This window comes from Bufo gargarizans, chromosome 2 (genome assembly GCF_014858855.1).
Source record: "Bufo gargarizans isolate SCDJY-AF-19 chromosome 2, ASM1485885v1, whole genome shotgun sequence".
Classification (NCBI taxonomy): domain Eukaryota; kingdom Metazoa; phylum Chordata; class Amphibia; order Anura; family Bufonidae; genus Bufo; species Bufo gargarizans.
Window position 1 is genome coordinate 476615715 of NC_058081.1, and position 25900 is coordinate 476641614.

Genomic DNA, 25900 nt, shown 5'->3' on the forward strand with positions numbered 1-25900 from the left:
TGTTACTACACCTATACATGAATGCTGCTAGTCTATTTCTCATTTAGTGTCTAAATCCCATCACTGGCAGCCCATAGGCTCTTCCTCACCATCTCCAGACTGCAATAAACAGCTTGAATGAGCAAGCATATCAAATCACATCTGTATCTAATCCTATCAAGTATGGTACAGTCTGCTGAGCCTGATACATAGCCTGTTGTGTCCCCGAGGAAGCGAATTGCGAAACGTGCATTGGGGTTTAAGCCACACTGGTATGTATAACTTTTTTATGCATTCCCTGATGTTCTCTATTTACTATTTATTGCACTAGGCACTTTGTTACTATTTGTTGAGGTCACATACCTTGGTGTTTTGTATCAACTATTATATAGATGTTTTTTTGCACTATGCAGGAATGAATATTACCCTCTTATACGGTCTAAGGGTGGGAACCATACTACAACATAGAGTTTATAGATGGGTTTTGCTTAATAACATGTGACATATAGTACTGTGCCTTGTTTTTCTGTATATGCTACTGCTGCTAAATTTATATTTTTATATTTGATGTAAAACTAATAAAGTGTATATTCTGATTAATTATATTCTGTGTACCTATAATTTTGGTGTGGGATAGCCTGTTGTGTGTGATACTGCCTGATGAGCTTTATATCTAATCCCATTGTACTATACTGTACTATCCCTTGTACTTCACTGTGTGGTGTGTATCTAATCCCATCTTGCATGATACTGTCTGGTGTGTATCTAAGCTTATCATGTCAGATACTGTGTGCTGTGCCTCTATATCTAAAGCTATCATCTGCGATACAATCTACTGTTCCTGTATCAAAGATTCTCATGTGTGATCATGTCTGTATCTAATCCTATCCTGTATAATACAGTCTGCAGAGCTGTGTATCTAATCCTATCTTTTATGATACTGCCTGCTAAACTGTGTATCTAATCCTATCTTGTATTGTTATGGACTATTGATACAAAATGGATACTTGCTTGTTGAGCTAAGATGGTGGCCAGGCATTCAGCCAACACCTATAAACTAGAATCTTACTTTGTGTTTTTATCATGTGTTTCTTTGTGGTTTCTGTTCAGCTCAAGCAAGCAGCTACAAAGAAAGAAGTAACGGTTTCACCCAGGAACAAGGGGGGGAGGGAGAAGGAATTTCCTCTGGCCGTCAAGGTTACAGAAAAGTAGAGAGTTCATAGCCAATAGAAAATATATACTTTATCTTTCACCCCCCCCCCCCCCCTCACTCCCTCCTCTCGTGAAACCCATGTTGTTTTCAGAAATAAACCAGAGATACTGATTAACTCCATGTAGTGAGTTGTCTGTCTGATCTCTCCGTGCACGTATCTTAATTAATTTGGAGCAGTACATCAAATCAATCTGGCAGCTTTGTCAGAACCAGAACAATTTTGGCGCCCAATCGTGGGGCTCGAGGATTGGACCCTCTGTTCCCGTACCCCCAGAGACCAGACGAGGAGAGGCGCACTAACGGACACCGGGATCGCAACCCGTGATATGAGGTAGGAAAATTGAGTCATCCTTGCCTATAAAGTGTCCCCTGGTGTAGCCTCTTGGTGTTCGTCTGAGGGAGGGGTGCGGAAGCAGTCTGGGACGTCCTCGAGGGCATGAAAGTAAGAACCCCATATGTTTTCTTAAAGTCTTGATGTACTGTGTTGTGCCTATAAGTTGTGAAGACCCTGTTGACAAGTATCATTGACTGAGACACGGAGTTCTCCTGTGTTCCTGTATCGGAGTTCAGCCCGGTGTCTGACTCAAATCTCCATAAAGGGGACGATCACAGATGGGTGGAGAGCGGTTCGCGGTAGCCCAGAGTGTGCTGACCGGAACTCAAAGGTCTTCACGTCCAGTGATTACTCTATGCAGAGGTCTTTAGGCGGCTTCAGTAGGTACGAGAGATAATGGGAAATGAGGAAAGTGTCCCGAAGGGTTACTGTTCACCTGAACAGTACGTGGCGGACAGGAGAGGCAAACGTTTCATAAAAGGATTAAGTAAGTTGGAGAAGAGTTAAAGGTGTCTGTAAAGGAGGCATCCTCATAAAAGGATTAAGTAAGTTGGAGAAGAGTTAAAGGTGTCTGTAAAGGAGGCATCCTATGTAGTGCTACCTGGCAAGTGTTGTTAAACGAGAAGAGAGGGAAGTTAGAAGATGATTAATTGACAGACATGGTCCGTGTGTGGTTGGACTGTAGTAAAGAATTTGAACAGACCGGGGGGGAACTAAATTTTGATGAGAAAAGACAGAGATATTTCTGTAAGCCTGGTGTTGCATTGATACATGACTATGCCACCACCCTATAATGGCGCCGGGAAGAAAGCAGGTGGGTGGACCTGCAAAACATGTGGTCAACAGAATCCCTCCTCCCGTGATACGTGCCTTCCCTGTGGGGTTCCCCACCCACAAAACCACACCTTGGTAACTACTCCCCGGCACGTCCCATCACTTCCCGTGTTAGCTACAGCGCCATCTTGTCCCCAGGCAACGCCCATGAACGGACCTTTAATATCATTCGGTCCGGACCCCCCCCCGTCACTCCTATGTCACCCTTGCCCCTTCCTACTACCTTGTACCCGATGATAAACCCGGACGGTACATTCATGCTACCCCACTCACCTGCCACCCTTACTCCTATAATGGTAGGGGGGCAACCTGATGAAGCAGAACAGGGGGATGCAGACGGTGCTGCAGAATCCACAATGGGCATACAAAATGCACCGGGTAATATGCAGACTCCTTCGCGGGGTACCCCGACAGACTACGGTGATCCGTCAACTTTACCCCTGGCACCACAGTGGACTGTACCCATGACCGTGCGCCCATCACGACGTTCACAAGATCAAATACTGCAGGGTCAGATTACAGAGTTACAAAAGAACTTACAGAAAATTGAGCAGGGAAACCTTGAGACACTGAAAGAAGCCCTAGCACTTAACCGGCCACAGGGACCACCAAAATATGTGTCTTTCACCCCACAACAGTTATTCACCATAGTGAATTTACTGCCTGACCCTGAGACCCATCCCATGCCCTTTTTCAGGAAACTGTCCCAAGTGCATCAAACCTATGGGTGCACATGGTCGGACCTGCAAAGTATAGTGGAAAACAAGACAGGATGAATACTCCACACTGATAATGGATCAAATCCACATCCCTGAACTCAAAGGTGCTAACTTTGACCCCCGGGATCATGAGTCTGGAGAATTCTTTATAGAACAACTACAGAAATGGACAAAAGCTAAATTTGCAGATCATTCCAAGCAGATCATTTCACCACACTGCAGGACAGCTGCGGGGGATCAGTTGACCCCCACCTTTTTTCTTTTCACAGAAATGTTGGTTTCTGCTGTGTTAGTTTAAGCTCCTCTTTCTGATAAGAAACTGTCTTGCTTCTTGGTCTTTGTGGTTTTTACTCAAATTATGTGACACCCACAGATGCCGGATGTCTGACAATAAAATTCTGCACTGATTATATGAGCAAGGGGATTCGCTGCAAACCATTTTGCACCTCATCCCCAATACTCTCTGGGCCAGAGGACCCCAGGATATTGGATACCTCAATGTCCCACCAGTCACTGTGACCCTGAAGGACCCCAAAGTCCTACCATACAAAGAGACTGGACCCAGTAGCCAGAGAAGCCCCTTCCTGTGTCAGAGCTATCCATGCTGCCAGCTCTCTTCTAAACGTCACATCTGACGTTGTGCTAGGTCATCCCCTCACTATTCTGGCTCTCCATGACGTTTCTGCCATCCTCCAGCAGACTCAACCTAAACACCTCACTGCACAGCGCCACCTCCGGCTTCCGTGTAGTTTGCTTCTGCCAGATAATGTCACCATTCAGAGGTGCCAGCATCCTCAATCCTGCTGCACTCCTTCCTCTTCCAAGGGGGGAGTATACTGGAGAATCTGAAGATTTTATTGATCTACAGGCACACTCGAGCTGACACCTCTGAAGCCAGAGGAAAGGCCCTAGCTGACCAAGCTGCGAAGGAAGCAGCAGTGAAAGAGGAAAGAGTCCAGTCAGACCAGATTATGATAACACAGGAAGACCTGGAACAAGAAGAAATCACATGGGACCTCCTGAAACAAATACAGAAACAGGCCACGCCACAAGAAAAATTGGATTGGCTAAAAGAGTCAGCCCAAGAAGAGAAAGAATCTGGACTGTGGACCCAAGGAAGGAGAGCATCTCTGCCCAAAGCTCTCTATCCTCTGATAGCTTCAATAGCTCATGGGCCCACCCACCAATCTAAGACCATCATGAAAGAACTAATAGACAATGGCCCCAGGGATAACCCCTGTCCTGGTGAGGCATACTCAGTCTTGCCTCATCTGTGCGCAGTGCAACCCGGGAAGACCTGAGCCTACACCAACCAAATGTCTCCCCAAAGCCCAGTACCCGTTCCAACGGATTCAAATTGACCACATCCAGATGCCAATGTGCCAAGGGTTTCAATATGTGCTAGTAGTGATAGACTTGTTCTCTGGGTGGCCAGAAGCCTACCCCGTCCGAAACCAGACAGCAACCACTACTGCAAAAAAACTGATGCAGGAGCTTGTCTGTAGGTTCGGAGTACCTGAGGTCATTGAGAGTGATCAGGGCCCAGCATTCACTGCTAGATTAACCCAAGAAGTCTGGAAGATGGTAGGGTCACACTTAGCCTATCACACACCCTACAGACCCCAAAGCAGGCGACAAAGTCAAACGACTGAACGGGGTACTGAAGTCCAAGATGCTGAAAATGAATGGGGAGACAGGGCTCAGTTGGGTACAATGCCTGCCAATAGCACTATTTTCAGTTAGACACACCCCTAGGCCTCCACACCAAATTTTGTTTAGGACACGGCCTAGGATGGGACAGTACTTCCCACAGCAATTGCAAATGCATTATGAATCTGTTGCTAAATATGTGATTGCCCATAGTAAACAATTGTCTAACATATGTGCACAAGTTTTCTCTTCCATTCCAGATCCTGACTCCCTAGAGGGAATACACACTCTCAAACCTGGAGAGTGGGTGGTGGTCAAGAAACACGTCAGAAACACCCTCGAACCACGATACGAGGGGCCTTACCAGGTGTTGCTGACTACCCCGACCTCTGTGAAACTCGAAGGGAGGCTTACCTGGATCCACGCCTCACATTGTAAAAGAGTAAAGGCTGTCCCGACGACCCTGGAACAATAAGCCATGAGGATTCACATACTGATCATGACTTTGACAGTGGGCATATCTGCAGTGTTCACGCCACTGGGTAATGAATGGGACACTGGGCTAATGTCACATGTTTTCCTAGCTGGACACACTGTTATTGTCTCCAAGTACAAACCAAAGGTATGACATTTAGTCCACACATACACTCAGGTTGCAATGATTCAAAAACAGACAGCCACGTGCAGTGTATTGGTGTAGATGCTGAGAACGGAAAGGATCTGCCCTGCAACAACCGTACTGTACAGGATCTCCTGACAGGTATATTAGCTAACGACACCGAAAGTCAGTCAAAAGGATATGAGTTGGCGAAAGGGACACAATTAGCCAAACTAATTACCCGATTATTCAATGGCACAGCAGTAGCAGTTCCAGACGACATATACTTAGTTTGTGGACACAAAGTGTACAAATGGTTATCCGAGAATGTCACAGGACTGTGCACCATCGCCAGGCTTACTCCTGCTACCTTTATAGTACCACACTCTGAAATTGACATAAATGCAGTACCTAAACACACCTTGTATCAGTAGGGCCAAAGATAACACACCCAGACCAAATGGCAAGCCACATGTAGTAGAGATGAGCATTACCAACCAAATTGTTAGTTCCATCTTCATATATCCCATGATAGCGCAGATGTGGGATCATCTGGTAGTAGCAACAGACTACCTGGATGACCAAATATGGGAAGTGATGAGACTTATGAATACCTCAAACATTGTGCAAAACCAGTTAATCATTGTCACCAACCAACACACATTAGTTCTAGATTATGTTACAGCTAAAGATGGAGGTATGTGCCAGGTTGTGGGACCCTCTTGTTGCCATTACATAGACCCGCAGGGTAATTTGCAAGTTAAGGTGGGTATAGAGAAAATGGCGGATTTAAGAGATAAATGGCTGGATGCACATAAAGCTGATAAAGATACATGGTGGTCTGATACCTTCTCTTCCCTTAACCCCAATAACTGGTTCAAAGGTATTGGGGGTTGGCTCATGGGAATTGTCCAGGTAATATTGCAGGTAGCCCTAATAATATTGGTGATATATGTAGTGATTAAGCTCGTTCTTATTTGTGTGACTCGCTTTTCAAAAAGAATGAAGAAAACTGATGAACGACCTATTATGCTCCTCTACGATGAGGAAGGACAGAAGGAAACATCGTTCAACACAGCTCCCCCTCCTCACAATGATGCCTGGCTGAGATAGGGTGAGATGAATCCCAGGGTATTACCACAAGTCCGAGCAACCGGGAGCCTACCTATAAGGGGTAGGTTGTCGCCACTGCGGGTGAAGAGGATACGAATGGTATGCCCAGGGGATTCGCTAGGCGAAGGGAAAGTCTACAATCAAGTCTCCAAGGGGGGACTGTTATGGACTATTGATACAAAATGGATACTTGCTTGTTGAGCTAAGATGGTGGCCAGGCATTCAGCCAACACCTATAAACTAGAATCTTACTTTGTGTTTTTATCATGTGTTTCTTTGTGGTTTCTGTTCAGCTCAAGCAAGCAGCTACAAAGAAAGAAGTAACGGTTTCACCCAGGAACAAGGGGGGGAGGGAGAAGGAATTTCCTCTGGCCGTCAAGGTTACAGAAAAGTAGAGAGTTCATAGCCAATAGAAAATATATACTTTATCTTTCACCCCCCCCCCCCCCCCTCACTCCCTCCTCTCGTGAAACCCATGTTGTTTTCAGAAATAAACCAGAGATACTGATTAACTCCATGTAGTGAGTTGTCTGTCTGATCTCTCCGTGCACGTATCTTAATTAATTTGGAGCAGTACATCAAATCAATCTGGCAGCTTTGTCAGAACCAGAACAGTATAATCCTGTCTACTGTGCTGTGTATCTAATCCTATCTTGTATGATACTGCCTGCTAAGCAGTGTATCAAATCCTATCTTGTATGATCGTGTCTACTGTGCTGTGTATCTAATCCTATCTTTTATAATACTGCCTGCTAAGCTGTGTATCTAATCCCATCTTGTATGATACTGCCTGCTAAGCAGTGTATGTAATCCTATCTTGTATGATACTGCCTGATGGAGTGTATATCGAAAGCCTCATACAAACAACCATATCCGTTTTGCGGTCTACACGTTGCGGATCCTCTAAACAAGAATACCTACTGTCTGTGTGCGAGGTGCATTTTTTTGCTATTATTGACTTGTATGGGTTTGTTGTCAGCATTTTAGTTGTTCAACCTTTTGTAGAACTGACATACGGATGAGGAAAAAACACAGATGACATAATCCGTCAGGATCGCACACAGTATACTTATTTAGCAGATGCGCATCTTGCAGACTGCGGAGTAAATAAGGTTGTGTGCATTAAGCCTAACCCTATCTTATTTGGTCCTGCCTGCTGAAATGTTTATCTTGGCCTATCATGTGTGATGCGACCATGATCAGCCCGTGAAACACGGTTTATGTGCAGGATACATCTCCCAGGCCGACTGCACTCTCCTGACCCGAACTGGCTGTATGACAGTAATGTATGAAACAGCCAGTTTCTATCTGATCGACGGGGGTAAGTACACGACAATTGTACCGCGGTAAGATACAGACTGTTTGTATCATACATATAGGCAGTGCGGGTCAGGGAACACACAGTCAGCCTGGAAAATGTGACCGACACATGGATCGGGACATGGATTCCGGGGCTGATCACTGTCATTTGCATAAGCCCCATTATTCATAGTGAGCCCCCATAACAGTGACCTCCACAGAGCCCCTATAACAATGACCTCCACAATTCCCCCGTAACAGTAACATCTACAGGGTCCCCATAACAGTGACATTCACAGTGCACCCACATGCTATCCAGTGCCCCCACTGCCATCCACAGTTCCCCAAATACCCTCCAGTGCCCCTAAATGTCATCCAGTGCCCCCCTAGTGGCGGTGATGTCAGCAATGATGCACCGTCTCCTGCTTCTTGGAAAAGAAGGAGACGGTCCTGGAGCGGAAGAGCTGAAAACGCTGCTGCTGCTATGGTTAAGTATGGCTGTCCTAATCGTCTTTGCACAGGTTAGATTTGGCTCTCATTTTTAGGGAGGCCCGGAGAACCCCTTTAACACCAGAATTATGGCACATTTTGTTGCAAAACATTGATAACAAGCTACACCCCTTTTTGGGCTAAGCTCAGATAACTTCTCTAAAACTATATGCACCAAATTATATCAAAATGTGCTGCAATTTGGCACAATTTATACCAAAATCGAGGTGCACTCATACTAGTAAATCTGGGCATTATGTGCTATTGCTGCAAACAGGCCTTAGCTGAAATACAGGGTGGCCCACAAAGAAGTAGCCCGCCTCCAATATCTCAAATCAATCTGCCTAATAGTAAATCTGTCTTAGTTGTCCATAGCAACCCATCAGAGCTAAACTTTCATTTTTTCAGAGCCCTATAGGAACTGAAAGTTGAGTTGCCATGGGCGGGCCACTCTGTACAGTGGGCAGATTTACTAATCCTAGAGATGGCATTAGACAGACTGTCTAGACCTTCACCTGGCTCAGGCTGGATGATAAATGTAGTACATGGCTAGACACTTTTGTGTAACTTTATACCAATTACTTGTTTATACCAATGTCCTTTGTCTCATCACTGTGTTCTTCCCTTTCTGTCACAATAACTTAATGGTTATAGCATAAAGAATGACGGTAAACCCTTAAAGGGGACGTCTCAGTAAGAAAGGCCCTTTCCACTTGCTCTGTTGGGGTATACAGATGCAGCTCTGGAGCCCAAATTATTAAACTTTTGGGAATAAAAGTCACCAGAATAACGACATTTCACTTTGTATGCTCTCATAACTCACACAGAATATCCTCTATATGCTTGCACCACATAAAAATACTACTTCCATTATACAATAGAGTATGCCTCACATCCTGCCAGTGTAACCCAGGAAATTGTAGATACAACCGTCATAATGAGTTAGCATGTCAGTGGTAAAGCACAGCATTATAATGTCTTCATCCTTCTGCTATATGGGTACATACGTGTATATAAAGTCATGTGGAAGGAGGGAAAATTGTAAAGAAAAAAACCTAACCAGACTATTTTAGCCAGATTACAGAATAAGCATCTATTACCCATTTAGGACCTAGTTCTTCAATGGATTCTCTCTGGAAGAGTTTCAGGAGCCCATGAGAGGTAGTGGGAGCCCCTGTATTATTAGTCTTCTGAGGAACACTGGGTCCGTCATAAGTTGGGCTACTGGGATCAAGCCATGGTGCCTATCAGAAAGACAAACAAATTTACTTAAACGTGACAAAACATATGACTGAAAAATATGTGGTTGACTGTAAAACATCTATTGGCTCATTTAAGTATCAAGCGGGAAAACTTTAGGAAATTATTATACAGCCATTCTGACAAGGATTTTGAAAGTAAGTACACCAGCCTCATCAGGTCTAAGAGATCTTTTTAATGTATGCAGTTTCTATTCTAGTAAAATGTATCACCTGCTCACAGGATAGGCAATAAAAGGTATGATTGCTGGAGGTCGGACCACTGATCTCCAGGTTCCCTGTGTGAATGGGGCAGTAGCATGTGTGACCACAACTCCATTCACTTCTATGGGACTGCAGAGTATAGCTATCACTGACAGCACCGTAGAAGTGAGTGGAGGATTGCTCACCAATGCTCCATTTACACAGAGGGCTCGTTCTCATGATCGGTGAGGGTTCCAGCAATCATCCTGTGGATAGGTGATAAATGCTATTTGTGGGCCAGCACTATTGCTGATCTGGTATTCTCCTGACAAGAGGACCCTGGAATCATGACATTACAATCCAACAGATGGTGAACTATTTAAACTTTGCTAAATCAACTATATTCTCCTTATAATAGTATATATTAAAAAGACACCCAAAGCACTGCTTTGGTTAGGTGCAATAATATACGTAGCTAAATCATATACTTTGATTACTGCCCTGTTCTTTCATCTCCTCACTGCAGCATGACATTGTACTATTGAGATAAGGGTTAGAAAAGGGTAATAAGCTCTTTACACCTCATATGTGCCATTGCCACTGCTTCCTTTCCGCATGGCAGCCCGTTGTTCCCCTCCGTTGTCTCCTCTGGCGCTCTGTAGGGATGTCTTCTGCAGGAAGTCTGAGATGCGTTGAACCAGAAAGTTCCTGTCTTTAAGATTGGCGAACAGAAAAGTCATTTTCCCTTTAGTACTGATGGACAATGGTCTAGGAAGCACGCTGGAACTATCAGCCTTCTCCACGATGGTTACCTGCAGTTCACACAACGCTTATTAGGAACCAATAATTCACTTCTGTGCTCGTCTTATTTTCATCACAGAACTGGATCTTAAAAAAGGTACATGCACCTTCTAAACCAAAATAGAAAACACAGGAACTTTACAAATAGTATGTATTAAAATAAAAAAATGAGTACAGCTCCTATGGAGATATATGTGCACCAGGTTACTGCAGTTGTTAATCCATGCTTAGAGAATGCAAGCAAAACTGGTGTGCAGGGCTGGGTGATTAAAGGGGTTATCCAACCACTATAATGAACCCCATCCCCCCTAACACTCGGACCCCTCGTATACATTATACTTACCTGTTACCCGGCAGCCACATCGCTCCGGATCCTTGCACAGCCGCCGCTGCATCTCCCTGTGTCCAGAGCACTGTATCAGGCAGTCTGTTTAGTGTGCTCAGTACCTACCACCCACACCATTAACCCTGGTGTGGGCAGCACGGAATGAAGTGACCCTACACAGGCGGTGCTGATACAGTGCCCCGGATCACTGCAGGAGCCCACAACTAAGTGTTGCCAGGCATCTGCTGTAACGGCCGGGATAGAGATAACTCCAATTCCAGCCGTGGAATTCTCTAGATGCCACAGTCAATAGAGACTGTGGCATCTAGACAGGTAACGAGCTCGCGGTCACCATCGGCCTACTGCCCATGACAGTAATAGCTAGAATAGATGGGTAAAATAAGGTGTGACATTACTGGTCATGTGGCTCTAGGCCAAGTATGTAAGTGCTTCCTTTAGCCTGAACTAGTCAGAGCAGGTAAAGCATTTCAGTTACCCTAAATATTACTATAGGTTGGACTTATTTTCAGAGCGAGGGCGATCACTTTTGGTGGCACCTACAAGCTGTGCGCTCTGATTGGATGCGCTCACAGCCAGGGAGAATAGAACCGCCCCCAGCGAAACTGCGAGTCTCCGCCTAGTATAACCGAGTCGGCTCATTATAATATAAAGCGCCGAAATCAACACGGCCAACAGTGGGGAGGGGAGTCTTTGGAGAAAAAAAAAAAGTGCCATGGCATCAGTGGGGGCCGCTGATTGACCCAAATAATAAAAGTAACAAAGCGCTGCAGAATATAGTAGCGTTATATAAGAGCATAAAATAAATAAATAAATAACATGCTAGTTATGAGGCATCATGAATGTCGTAAATTTAAAGTGCAAAAAATTCATAGGTGGTTCCCCATAACCACCCCAAAAAATAATTAAAGTTAATTGATTGGTTATATGTAACCTAAAATGCCATTACTAAAAATACAATAAAAAATTAAATAATCAAAAACATAATTGTCCTTAAATTGAAAATAATCAAGATTTTTCAGGCAAAATCGGCCACCCCTACTGGTGTGCTGATGTGTATGTAGTCTGATCCTGCAGACATATATTTTTCAAACACATCCCGAGGACCGTTACAAGGGGTTAGGAGGCCCCATATCAAAATTTAGGGACCAACTTTACTATGACTTCATTCTTTGGCAGAATTCAGAGCATGAAAATCATATTATTGATTACTTTGCTTTTCAATCTGTGCCAAGGGTCTTTGTATAATTTACAGGCATAATGCGCATAAATAACGTAAGTGGTAATGTCACAGTACAGATATAATCCACTACAGCTCAGCCACAGTAATGTGTTTGTCAGATGTAATAAAGAGTAATGTCAACAATACTAAGATAATGTACCCAGTGATGTCACATTACAGGGATAATGTTCAGTGATGTCACAGTACAGAAATAATGCAGTGATGTCATAGTTCACTGAAAAAATGTGCACAATATCATAGCAAAGGAATAATGCATATAATGATGACATAACACAGGGATAATGGGCATGCTGACCTCCCAGCACAAGATAAGAAGAGCTGGCCGTGCTTGCACACTATAGAAAAAAGCACCACCCTATGTGCGCTCCAACGGCAGGTGCTTTTTCCTATAGCGTGCAAGTACGGCCACTGCTGATGGACTGCAGGGTGGCCGTAACCACAGAAACAAGCAACGTATAATGCGATGGAAAAATTAATCAAGCACGCAAAGGAAGCAATATGGACAATTACAATACAATAGCGTCTTGTATTAACTTTCTGTACGTGATAAATATCACTTGCTGAAGTGGGACAACCCCTATAAAGGGAATGTGTCATGAGAAAATCACCTGCTGTCTAAATACCTTTTTTTTTTTTTTTTTACAAATTTTTAAATAATTTTTGATAATGTTATTTTTAATTTTCCATGTCACTTTTTATATTTAAACTAAAACGAAAAAACCCTGCAGTTTTTGCACTGGGCACTATGCCTAATAATAGGTGCCACTTCTTGGTTTGTACAGATCACTTTACTGCCCGTAGTGATAAGGAGATATCACCTCTACATATAGATGAGACAGGATCCACCATTCCCAATAGCTGATTGTCAGAGCTCATCTATTCTTTCCTTGTACAAGGTCACAGAGCATGCCTGGAAAACTGTATATAGAAGTCAATGAGGCTAGGAGGGTTTAAACTGACAGAAGGTGGATCAACACAAGTAGGCATGGACAACAGAAATAGGCAGGTCCAGCAATACTATACTGCAGAACCAAATACCGCCTCAGCAGAACCAAATACCACAGTGCAGCACAAAATACTGCCTCAGCAGAACCAAATACTGCCTCAGCAGAACCATTTACCACGGTGCAGCACAAAATACTGCCTCAGCAGAACCAAATACCACAGTGCAGCATAAAATACTGCCTCAGCAGAACCAAATACCACAGTGCAGCACAAAATACTGCCTCAGCAGAACCAAATACCACAGTGCAGCATAAAATACTGCCTCAGCAGAACCATTTACCACGGTGCAGCACAAAATACTGCCTCAGCAGAACCAAATACCACAGTGCAGCACAAAATACTGCCTCAGCAGAACCAAATACCACAGTGCAGCATAAAATACTGCCTCAGCAGAACCATTTACCACGGTGCAGCACAAAATACTGCCTCAGCAGAACCAAATACCACAGTGCAGCATAAAATACTGCCTCAGCAGAACCATTTACCACGGTGCAGCACAAAATACAGCCACCCGCTCCACAGTATGAAACTGTATCATTCTCCTGAGGACATCAATACAGTTGGATGCAGCCACTGGCCATGTGCATAAGTGCCTGATGCTTCAACATTAATTAATGTGAGAGCATCAGATCTTTATATTCCTGTCTGGCAGCCATGAGGCCTTAAGTGGCTCCCCGGGCATCGGCCCACAGGGAAATTTCCCTGTAGGGTCTATGGCCAGTCCGCCCCTGCCCTGTGGGTGTCCAACTTCCAGTGCCCCTGCTGATCAGCTGTTTGAAAAGGCTGCAGTACTCAGTTTTGCACTGCAAACCTCTTCCTAGATCTGTGATGTTGCAGAGGTCACATTACCTTTCTGTAGTTCAATTCCCAGGAGTTGGACCTCCACGATCAAATACTGATGATCTATCCCAAGGATTGGTGATCAACATATAACTCCTTGAAAACCTCTTTAAATAACCATTCATCCGTATCACATAGGCTCTCTATTAAATGTATGCTCGGCCAACTGCAAATACAATGAAACCCCACAGATAAACATCCCTGATCTAGGCTACATTTTTAAGTCTCCTATATCCTATGTGTATTTCCCTTCTTCAACTGAACCAACCCTCAAGACTATTTTATCACTGCAATGCTGCAAAGTAATCTCAACGGTTTCTCTATATTAATTTCACAAAGCGATTGCCTCATATGTGGAATTTGCGCACTTCATATACAGATTGCAATGAGACAAACCTTTGTTGACATTATGTATATTTGCATCACTACAACAGAACACCCTTTTTCCCCTACAATCATAGTATCCATGTCCGGACCCCATGCTCACCTCCCGGAGGGGTATAATTAGGTGACAAGCCTCTTCTTCCTTGCTGGCAAAGCAGATGTAGTTATTAGAAACAAACATTTGACCAGGGATATGCATCTTGGCAAATGGTGTCCACAATGTACAGTCTGTGTGTCCATCCAGCCTCTCGTCTCTGGGAAGTCGGAACGTGGCACGATACTGTTCATTCTTTGCCCTAGCATCCAGGTCTCTGACAAGATAAGAGGGACATTCAAGTAATCTGAAAACCATGTGACAACACAACCAGAATGCAAAAAAGTCAAGGTAATTTCTATATTCAGTACACAGCCTGGTATCGTAGACAAACTCACCTCTTCAGAGCAGAGATGTTTTTGAGAGGACGTGTAGGTTTGGGCAAGTTCCGATCCTCCAGGAAACCCTCATTGTCCAGAAGCTGTCTCATAGCAATGTTGGCGAGCTGTTCCATGAGCTTGAAAGTCTCACTGATGTTGAGGAACATGGAGAAAAAGTATTCGTTGTCCCGTGTGCTGACCTTGATACATTCTGGGAAAAGCAGCGTTGCATTCTTCTCAAGCTGAGTCACATCAAGCCATTGGATAATCAAAGTCACTAAAAGGAGTACAACATGAATAAAATCACAGCCATTAAAATCCTGCTCAGATATTTAATATCACGAAAATGTTTTCCAGTACATAAAACTGAGCACAACTAAACCTCTGTCCATACACAACTGCAGACAGGTGTGGTGCCATTTTTGGAATAATGCACCCATGTTCTCCTGTATAACCCCTTTAAATACTCATCCATGGAGCTTTTATTGTACTTTCAAGTTGTGTTTTTCAGCAAACATACCCTAAATAGTAAAATACAGCAGAAAAAAACTTAAGCATTTTGGATAATCCACTACCTTGGTGTTCTCAAGCTGTATAGATCATCAGGATCTTTTTGGTAATCACTATAGAACAGACTACTAAATAAACGGGCAATGTGCTCACTAAAGGGTACGTCAACACCTGGCGTAAACAATGCAGAATTTCCTCAGCGGATTTGCGTGTGGAAAACCTGCAGCTTTTTACAATGCCAGCTATAGATATGAGATTGCAACCACTCTGAAAAAAAACTGCAGCATAAACGGAGCTGCTGTGTGGACTTTAAATCTGCAGCATGTTAATTTACGTTGCGGATCTTACACTTTGCAAAGCATAGAATGAAATCCACTGCAAATCGGCAGAGAAAATTATGCAAGGTGTGGACGTACCCTAAGTCAGCCCAAGCTGTAAGAGAAGTGATGGATGTCCCACCTTCTTTCCCCAACAAAAATGAATAGAAGCAGACATGGTTAACAGTCAGGTAGAGCCATCCTTGTCTGGGGACCCGTCCCTTCCAGTAGCTGCAGGAGTAATAATTCACCAGCTTCTCCACCTCAGGCATCCCAAACTGCTTCCTCATTTTCAGCTCGGCTTCCTTGAACTTCCCAGGGTCTTCTTCATCCTTTGGAAGCAGGCTTTTGTTCTCCTCAGCAATAATACCCTTTCATTAAAAAACAAAACAATTAAAGCAATATTATAGTCTGTAAAGTTACTCTGAACTAAAGCATCCTGATACTTAAAGGGGTTCTTCGGGAATTAAGAAAAGGAAAATACTTAAATATTACTTTATTGTAAATATATTCACAAATACAGTTCATTAGTTATAATGGCTTGTTTTGTCTAGGGAGCAATCATTAGGAGAAAAAAAAAATGGCCGCCGTCCTATCAGTACACACAAATCCTGTCCTAATCACACAGGAGGACAAGTTACTTCACATCACTGAGGTAATGAGCTGCCTCATCCTCCTCTCTGCTCTGCTTGTCAGGGATTATGATCCTGAATACAGATGATAGGATCTTTAGCTAAATCTCTGTAGGAATTGAGTTCATGAGCAGATGTAGCTAATAAGCAGCAGCACTTGTCTCCATTACCACAGTCTGTCCTGTCCGTCCTCTGTACTCCATGTCTCCTCATGAACTCCATTCCAACAAAGATTCAGCTAAATATCATATTAAACTGTATTCAGGATCATAATCCCTGACAAGTAGGACAGAGAGGAGGATGAGGCAGCTCTTTAGCTCTGTGTTGTGAAGTAACTTGTCCTGCTGTGTGATTAGGGCAGGATTTGTGTGTACTTATAGGACGGCGGCCATTTTGTTTCTCCTAATCATTGCTCCCCAGAGAAAACAAGCCATTATAACTAATGAAAGGTTTTGGGGAATATATTTATAATAAAGTAATATTTACGTATTTTCATTTTCTTAATTCCCGGAGAACCCCTTTAAAATCATACTGCATTAATATAAAATAAGCAGGGCAGATTTCTGGGGCAGTATTGGACTGTGTTGGGGGGTATGAGTTTTAGTAGCCTAGTACATTAGGGTGATTTTTGTAAATGTTGACTGCATTACTTACTGTACATATATCATCTATCTACAGTGTATCTGGGCATACGCACAAGATGCATAAAAAAATATAATACAATAAAAATAATTGCAGCTTTCATCTTTTTAATCTTACCAAATACAATGACTTTTCCTAAAGTAATTATATATCCGGCTCTGTTCACATTTGCACTGTGGCTTCCGTTTATAAAAGAAGCTACAACACCTTGTCTGATCCGTCGCTTGGTAGACAACACCGGCACCGGACAGATCCCATTGACTTTTAATGGCATCCATCAAGTTTTGGCAAGGTGTACATCAAGTGCTGCATTTATTCTGTCAAATATGGTGGAATCTGCGATGGATGCTCCAAATACAGTGTCTACTGCAGATATAAACAGACTCTTAGGCCTGATTAACATGACCATGCTCTGCCCAGAAATCATGGGTTATGAGTTGGCCGCAGCTCCTGGACTGTATCATAGTGCGTTACGATCCCATCTATTGTGGGTCTATTGTACTGTACTGACATCATCACTTTGAAACAGGGGAGCCACTGTCAGTCCGGTAGATGAGGCTGACACATGGGCAGTGTTTCCCGGACTTGGGCTCCATTCAGACGTCCGTAGAATGGGTCCGCATCCGTTCCGCAATTATGCGGAATGGGTGCGGACCCATTCATTCTCTATGGGGCCGGAAGAGATGCGGACAGCACACAGTGTGCTGTCCGCATCCACATTTCCAGAGCGAGGCCCCGATCTTCCGGTCCGCAAAAGAAAAATAGAGCATGTCCTATTCTTGTTCGCAATTGCAGACAACAATAGGCATTTCTATGGGGGTGCCGGCCGGGTGCATTGCCGATCCGCACTACGGACGTCTGAATGGAGCCTTACAGTGATTTTTCGGTATTCTGAAAGAATTCTAACCACATAATTAGGGTACAACAGGGTTCTGAAGAAATTGTACAATATTTTTCACTTGAATGGTTTTCTTGATTTCAAGACTACCGTACTCTGGGAAATCTAATTCACCGGTAAACCACAGGCCCACAGGGAGATCAGTCAAGAGAGCTGTGGTTTCCTACATCACACCCCTTCTTATCTTCCTAATATAAAGAAACAGGAAATGCACCAGAGACATACTACGAGAAAATCTTCCTAAGTGAGATATTACATAATGGCCAGTGCAGCCAGTTTAAGAGCTGAATCACTTATTAAAATTTTAAGCTTTTAAAAATCTTTGATATGTCAGAGACATATAAGGCTACTTTCACACTAGCGTTTTTGCAGATCCGTCATGGATCTGCAAAAACGCTTCTGTTACAATAATACAACTGCATGCATCCGTCATGAACAGATCCGGTTGTTTTATGTCTTCTATAGCCATGACGGATCCGTCTTGAACACCATTGAAAGTCAATGGGGGACGGATCCATTTTCTATTGTGCCAGAGAAAACTGATCCGCATCACATGGCGGACAGAAAAACGCTGCAGGCAGCGTTTTGGTGTCCGCCTCTAGAGTGGAATGGTGACTGAAGGGAGGCAAACTGATGCGTTCTGAGTGGATCCTTTTCCATTCAGAATGCATTAGGGCAAAACTGATCCGTTTTGGACCGCTTGTAAGAGTCCAAGACGGATCTCACAAACGGAAAGCCAAAACGCCAGTGTGAAAGTAGACTTAAAGGTTTTAATCAACATAATTAAGATGGCACTACCCAAGATTTTATATCTAACTAGGAAGCTTATAGCTAAGTATTGGCTACAATTATCTGTCCCTGGGATAGCAGAATTAATAAATATGACTAATAACATGACATACAGTTAGGTCCATATATATTTGGACAGAGAACACTTTTCTAATTTCTGTTCTGTACATTAACACAATGGATTTTGAACAAAAAAATTCTGATGCAGTTGTAGTTCAGACTTTCAGCTTTAATTCAGCGGGTTCAACAAAATGATTGCATAAAAATGTGGGTAACTAAAGCATTTTTAAACTCAATCCATTCATTTCAAGGGTTCAAAAGTATTTGGACAAATTAAATAATTCTAATTAAAATTCCACTTCTTTGCTTTACTAAACTCCTGGGTTGCTTTGGCTTTATGTTTTGGGTCATTGTCCATCTGTATTATGAAACGCAGACCAATCAGTTTGGCTACATTTCTGAAAACCCCAGAATTCATCCGGTTGATTCTGTCCTGTGTCACATCATCAATAAACACTAGGGACCCAGTGCCACTGGCAGCCATGCATGCTCAAGCCATCACACTGCCTCTGCCGTGTTTTACAGATGATGTGGTATGCTTCGGATCATGAGCTGTACCATGCCTTCGCCATACTTTTTTCTTTCCATTATTCTGGTAGAGGTTGTTCTTGGTTTCATCTGTCCAAAAAATGTTCTTCCAGAGGTGTGATGGTTTTTTAAGATGTTTTTTTGTTTTTGTTTTAGCAAAGTCCAATCTAGCCTTCTTATTCTTGAGGATTATGAGTGGCTTGCACCGTGCAGTGAACCCTCTGTATTTACTTTCTTGCAGTCTTCTCTTCATGGTATATTTGGATATTGATACACCTATATCATGGAGAGTGTTGTTCACTTGGTTGGCTGTTGTGAAGGGGTTTCTCTTCACCAATGGTAATTATTCTGCGATCATCCACTACTGTTGTCTTCTGTGGGCGTCCAGGTCTTTTTGCATTGTTGAGGTCACCAGTGCTTTCTTTCTTTCTTTCTTAGGATGTATCAAAATGTAGAGTTTGCCACTCCTAATAGTGTAGCAATTCCTCTGTTGTTTTTTTTTCTGTTTTCACAGATGAAGGATGGCTTGTTTCACCTGCATGCAGGGCTCCTTTGACCGTATGTTTACTTCTCAGCTAAATCTTCAAAATGCAAGCACCACACCTCAAATCAACTCCAGGCCTTTTATGTGCTTAATTGAGAAATAAATAATGAAATAATTGCCCACACCTGCCTATGAAACAGACTTTGAGTCAATTGTCCGATTACTTTTGGTCCCTTTAAAACTAAGTGTCACATGTAAAGGAGCTGAAACTCCTAAACCCTTCATCCAATTTTAATGTGGATACCCTCAAATGAAAGCTAAAAGTCTGGACCTTATGGCCATGTCCATTATATAACTTTAACTTGAATATGTTTTAGTAAACAGGTAATAAAAAAAAAAATATATGGACCTAAATGTATATGGAAAGGAAAATACATTTGAAAAGAGGCAGTCTTAGGAAATTCGAGAAACAATGGAGTGCTTGGATTGCTCAACCAGGACTGGCCACGGTGGCTTGGCCATAAGGTGGCTTCTAATCTACCTATGGATAGCTGGGGAGTCATTGACTGCACGGGGGGGAGCAGTGGTTGGCGGCAGGGTGTACGTTGTACTGGTAGTTTTATCACCCTTTTTGCACTTTATGCATTTTTGTTTATAAAAATCTTTAAAAAAACAAATCTGATTGTAAAAAAAAAAAAAAGAAAAAATAAGGTTTTGGCGGTCTGAGACCCATCACGATCCCTAAACCGAGGAGAGAGAAACGCTTGCATATGGCGCTTGCTGAAGGAAAGGAAGTGAAATGGACTCAATAGAAAGTCTATGGCCCCACCACGCTTCAGTCTCCTGCAATGAGGAGAGAGGGCGCAGTATGCAAGCTCTTCTCTCTCCTCATTCTATGGATCAGAGGGAGTCTGAGTCCTGAGACATATCAAATGTTTTCTCAAAACTCAGTGACCCTTTAAAAATATGCTATATAGCTATTATGTGCAGGGAAATACTGTAGGCAGAAATGGCTTGAATTATACTAGTTGAATCAGTTAGGACATCCCTTAAAGTAGTTATCCCACAAAAATTATTACTATGCAATGAATAGGGCATTTCAAATGAAGTATTACTGCAATATACATGCAATAAAAATATTGGTAGTTTTTTTTTATGTACATTCATTTTCCTTTTTGGTAGGGCCCCCTGCAACATGTTTCTCCTGTGGCTGAAAATCTGGTCCACCTTCCCTGCATTCAGTGGTGGACTAACATGCTTAGTGGCTTCCTTGCTTCCTCCTTCCCATCAGTACTGGCGTAGTGATCTCATAGTGCGGCGGCCCAGACACCTTTCATTTTTTTTGTCCCTTACTCTAAATTCATAGAAATATACTGCTTACTCTCTGTAGACAGTGGAGAAAAAGATGGGGTGCATTAAACAGTACATTGCGATTTATTAGGGGAATTGCTGTGCTGTGTGTTAGGGACTATTTTCTATGCAGGGAAGGAAGACAACAGAAGAGGTCAATAAGAGCTGTCTGCGAATGCAAAAAAACTTCTACTGGATATGCCTAGACCAGGGATCAGCAACCTCCGGCACTCCAGCTGTTGTCAAACTATGACTCCCAGCATGCTCCATTCACTTCTCTGGGAGTCCTGAGAACAGCCAAGGAGGTGTGCATGCTGGGAGTTGTAGTTTCACCACAGCTGGAGTGCCGAAGGTTGCTGATCCCTGGCCTAGACTGTCAGGCTTTTTCATGTTTTCTGCATTGATTGTATTCCTTACCTTATGCTAAGTTGGTTTATAAATGATAAAAGTGTAAAAAATAAAAAAAAGTTTTTAAAACGTTAATAAAAAAACAAACAAAAAACAACTGTATGCAATGCACTCCAGGGAGATGAATATGCATGTGACAAGTTGCTGCCCGCCCACAGAAAGTAAAGAGATGAGAGCTGCAGAGGGGTGAGTAAAGAAGCAATAAATAAATGACAATTACTCTGGAGGCCAGTTGTTTTCACACTGATATAAGTAATGATGTACATTACTATTTAACATGTGGGATTAACACTTTAATACCTTAGATTCATGACTAGTACCAGAAAACATTTTTTCCACAGTCACACCGTCCCTATTGCTAACTTATCCCTAGTTTAGTCACACGTGGCTGTTGTTAGAGTGATTCGTGTAAGTAAGCTTTTTTTTTTTGGAGGGAGGCAACAGCAAAAAATACTGCACTATGGGTGAACATATCACACATCTTTCCAGACGATGGATGACAAATGCCAGATTGCTGAGTCCTGTCTCTGAATGGAGCAGTAGTGTGCACGTTGGTCCACCACGCCATTTACTCTGATGTGGCTGATGTACACAGCACTCCTTTCCATCGAAACTACTGCTCCAATCAGAGAGGGAACTCGGGACTGCTGTGCGTCCCCTAGTGATCCAACAATTATCCTCTATCCTGTAGATAGGAGATAATTACTTTTTGTGGGATAACCCTTAGGGCTCATGGACACGACCGTTAGTGTTTTTGCATTGTGCAATTTGCAGATCCACAAAACATGAACACCAGCAGTGTGATTTCCGGAGAAGAATACGACATGATCTATATTCTTGCAGGGCAGTGGAACGAGCATGCGGATGTGGACAGCACACAGCTGTCCACATATTTTGCAGCACCCTCAAGTGAATGGGTCCGCATCTGACCTGCAAAAACACGGAACGGATGAGGACTGAAAACACGGTCGTGTACATGAGCCCTTACAGGGATAAAGCCACAAGGATTTTGAGCTCCACTGCTGCCATTACGGGATTATTCACACAACTAAAGGGACTTTACTTGCATGGTAATAGTCCCTGATGTCAGCCAAGTTAAGCTCTCTGTGTATCCATACACTGCCTTATGTAAATTGTCACAGAGCATCTCAGTGCTACAGATGAAGCAAATGCACATATTACGGTCATTACATGGATTTTGCCTTTGACAAAGGTTGTGATGTCATCCTCATTTTCAAAGATTGAGAGAGTCTGCAGCAGATTGCTCTCCAGCCACTCCCAGTGTGCAGTGATCTCTTTTCGGGAGGTTCCTGAAATTAGAAATGTACAGACAGTAATCAGTCACAATCCTACCTGTTATAAACTTTATGATAGGCTAGGGAGAGGCCACAAAAAAATAATAATCACGTGACACCATAAAATCAACTGCAAATGGAGCAGCATAACACACAATATACACAGAAATCTGCTTGTGTTGTACTAAAAAACTGGAATGTTTGCTAAAAACGTCTGTATGAGACTGTCGAGCTGACGCCGGAGAACCAGCCTTGTCAGAATGTGGTTACTGCAGGGGAAAGGTGGTACTACGTGGCGGTCAACAGGTAAACTGCCATACATGTAATATAAAGAAAAAACGGAGTCTGCTAGAATAGGAGCTGGTCTCACTCCAGCTTATAGAAGAAGGGGTCCTGAGTAGACAACATGGACAGGGGTTTTCCATATGAAACAACCCACTGAACAAATGACAAACATGTTTTACATATAGTAAGTTGTCCAATAACTTTAAAAGGGTTGTGTTATGACAAAACCCCTTCTTGAAAAATGGCTGACCCAGCAGTCAGCTGATCACCACAGGTCTGGCTCCTAGACCCGACCCCCCCCCCCCCCCACAAAAAGTCTTACTATGTAATGAATAGAGCGTTTCAAATAAAGTATTATTGCCATCTACATGCAATAAACATGCATTACATTGCCCTCTCTGGTAGTGCCCCCTACTGTTTATCCTTCTGGTCCACCTTCTCCTGCATTTAGTGGTGGACTAACATATATATCTCGCAGATGGTGGAGAAAGAAATTGGGGGGGGGGGGGGGGCACTGTATACCATATGTATCTCTAGGGTTATATGTTAAAAACGATTTTCAACGCAGAGGAGGAAGGCGTTAACAAGAGCTAATCGCAATGCTTCCTAATAATACAAATTATTAATATAAATGAAGTATATTGCAAAACATTGTGTGAATTTAAGGCTAAATACTAGGGATCGACCGATATAGATTTTTTAGGGCCGATACCGATAATTTGTGAACTTTCAGGCCGATAGCCGATAATTTATACCGATATTCTGGGAATTTTCATTTTTGAAAAAAAAAAAAAAAAATGCCCACAAATCTGCTGAAAATTAATGTTTATTGTTAATGTGTCTTTTTTTTTTTTTAAATCTTTCTTTTTCATTTATATTTAATATTTTGGTGTTTTTATTTTTTTTTTAACTAACTTTTAGCCCCCTTAGGGACTAGAACCCTTGTCCTATTCACCCTGATAGAGATCTATCAGGGTGAATAGGAGCTCACGCTGTCCCTGCTGCTGTGTGCTTTGTGCACAGAGCAGCATGGAGCTTACTATGACAGCCAGGGCTTCAATAGCGTCCTGGCTGCCATGGTAACCGATCGGAGCCCCAGCATTACACTGCTGGGGCTCCGATCGGAGGAGCAGGGGAGAGGGGATCCTGTGGGAGGGGGGGGGGGGGGCGCACTGCGACTGGGTTGGGGGGGGCCCTATGCGCCACCACTGCTTAATACTGGGGGGGGGGGGCGCACTGCGCCACCAATGCTTAATACTGGGGGGGCTTGGGGGGGAGGCGCACTGCGCCACCAATGCTTAATACTGGGGGGGAGTGGGGGGGCGCACTGCGCCACCAATGTCTAATACTGGGGGACTTGGGGGTGCGCACTGCGCTACCAATGAAGCTTAATCTCTAATTTATTCATATACAGGAGGCGGGAGCTGGCTGCAGGATCACATAGCCGGCTCCCGACCTCTATGAGCAGTAGCTGCGATCCGCGGCACCTGAGGAGTTAACTACCGCAGATCGCAGCTACTGCTCATAGAGGTCGGGAGCCGGCTAGGTGATCCTGCGCAGTCAGCTCCCGCCTCCTGTATATGAATAAATGAGAGATTAAGCTTCATTGGTGGTGCAGTGGCCATAGCTCCTCCCCTCCTCTTGTCCCCTGTCCTTTCATTGGCGGCAGCGGCAGCACAGGGGGAGGAGACACTGCTCCTTCTCCCCTGTGCTGCTGCTGAGGGAACACGGAGAGCGCTGTCAGCAGCGCGATCTGTGTTCCCCATACGCTATCGGAATATCGGCAAAATAAATGCTGATACCGATAGCGTTCAAAATCCTGAATATCGGCCGATAATATCGGTAAATCCGATAATCGGTCGATCCCTACTAAATACACATGATCAGGAATGCGTGCGGATTTTCCGTGTGGAAAATCCGCACCGTAGATTATGTACATTGTATTCTATGAGATTTTGAAATTCTCAATGCACACAATGCTGATTTTTTTCAACGCAGATTGTGACCTGTGGTGCGGATTAAAAAATCTGCAGCATGTCAATTTATTTTATTTTTCCTGACTGGACTTTCTTCATTCACTTAGTAAAAGCCGCATGCGGAAAATCCGCACCGAATCCGCACGCAAATCTGCACCAACTGATGCGGATTGACCGCACAGATTTGCCTGCGAACACCTGCAGATTTCAGTGCGGATTCTCCGCACATGATTGGCAGCTGAAGGCATCTGTGTTGGTCCCATGTTCATATGTGTCTGCATTGTTGAGAAAAATTATGTTTTGATTTATGCAAATGAGCCTCTAGGAGCAACAGGGGTGTTGCCATTACTCCTAAAGGCTCTGCTCTCTCTGCACCTGCAGCGCCCTCTGCATTTTGATTGACAGGGCCAGGCAGTGTAAACGTCATCACGCCTTGCCCTGTCAATTAAGGGTCCAGTCACACGAACTTAAGTGTGTGGCAAACACGGGTACCGCATTTGGCGGGATGCACACGGCCAGCCCTATGATAGAAATGCCTATCCTTGTCCAAGATTGTGGAGAATAGGACATGCTCTATCTTTTTTGCGGGGCCACGGAACAGAACTACGGATGCGGACAGCATACGGTGTGCTGTCCGCATCTTTTGCGGCCCCATTGAAATGAATAGGTCTGCACCTGTTCTGCAAAATTGTGGAATGGATGCAGACCCAGAAATATGGTCATGTGAATGGACCCTTAGGTGGAAAGGGTGCTGCAGTTGCAGACAGAGTTGAGCCTCTAGGTGTAATGGCGCTTTTATCTTTTTTATGGCACAGAAGAAGACTGAAATCGATGCCAGTTCAAATGCACTGGCTACCAAAGGTTGCGCCTGATTTATGACGAGGTGTACAACCTCTAGCAGCGTGCAGTGTACACTGGTCTATGATAAATCAGGGCCTGAGCCTTTCTGGCTGTATAGAAGTTTGTAAGCCATTCTGTTTGCTTTGTGAGGAGAGATGGACAGTAGAAGGGGCACAGCGCTCTGTT

The 25900-nt window shown here is 43.6% G+C and overlaps 1 protein-coding gene across 2 annotated transcripts in view; it reads right to left on the reverse strand.

The window, feature by feature from the left end:
* The window catches only part of TBC1D9B (TBC1 domain family member 9B), a 61755-nt gene that overhangs the window by 27187 nt on the left and 8668 nt on the right, over window positions 1-25900 (reverse strand). For both annotated transcript variants that reach the window (XM_044281112.1, XM_044281111.1), the window contains exons 3-8: window positions 22510-22628; window positions 15670-15898; window positions 14719-14977; window positions 14390-14597; window positions 10252-10482; window positions 9329-9472 (exon numbers count right to left, since the gene is read on the reverse strand). In XM_044281112.1, coding sequence (XP_044137047.1) covers window positions 9329-9472; window positions 10252-10482; window positions 14390-14597; window positions 14719-14977; window positions 15670-15898; window positions 22510-22628 — 1190 coding nt within the window. The remainder of the gene's footprint in view (window positions 1-9328; window positions 9473-10251; window positions 10483-14389; window positions 14598-14718; window positions 14978-15669; window positions 15899-22509; window positions 22629-25900) is intronic.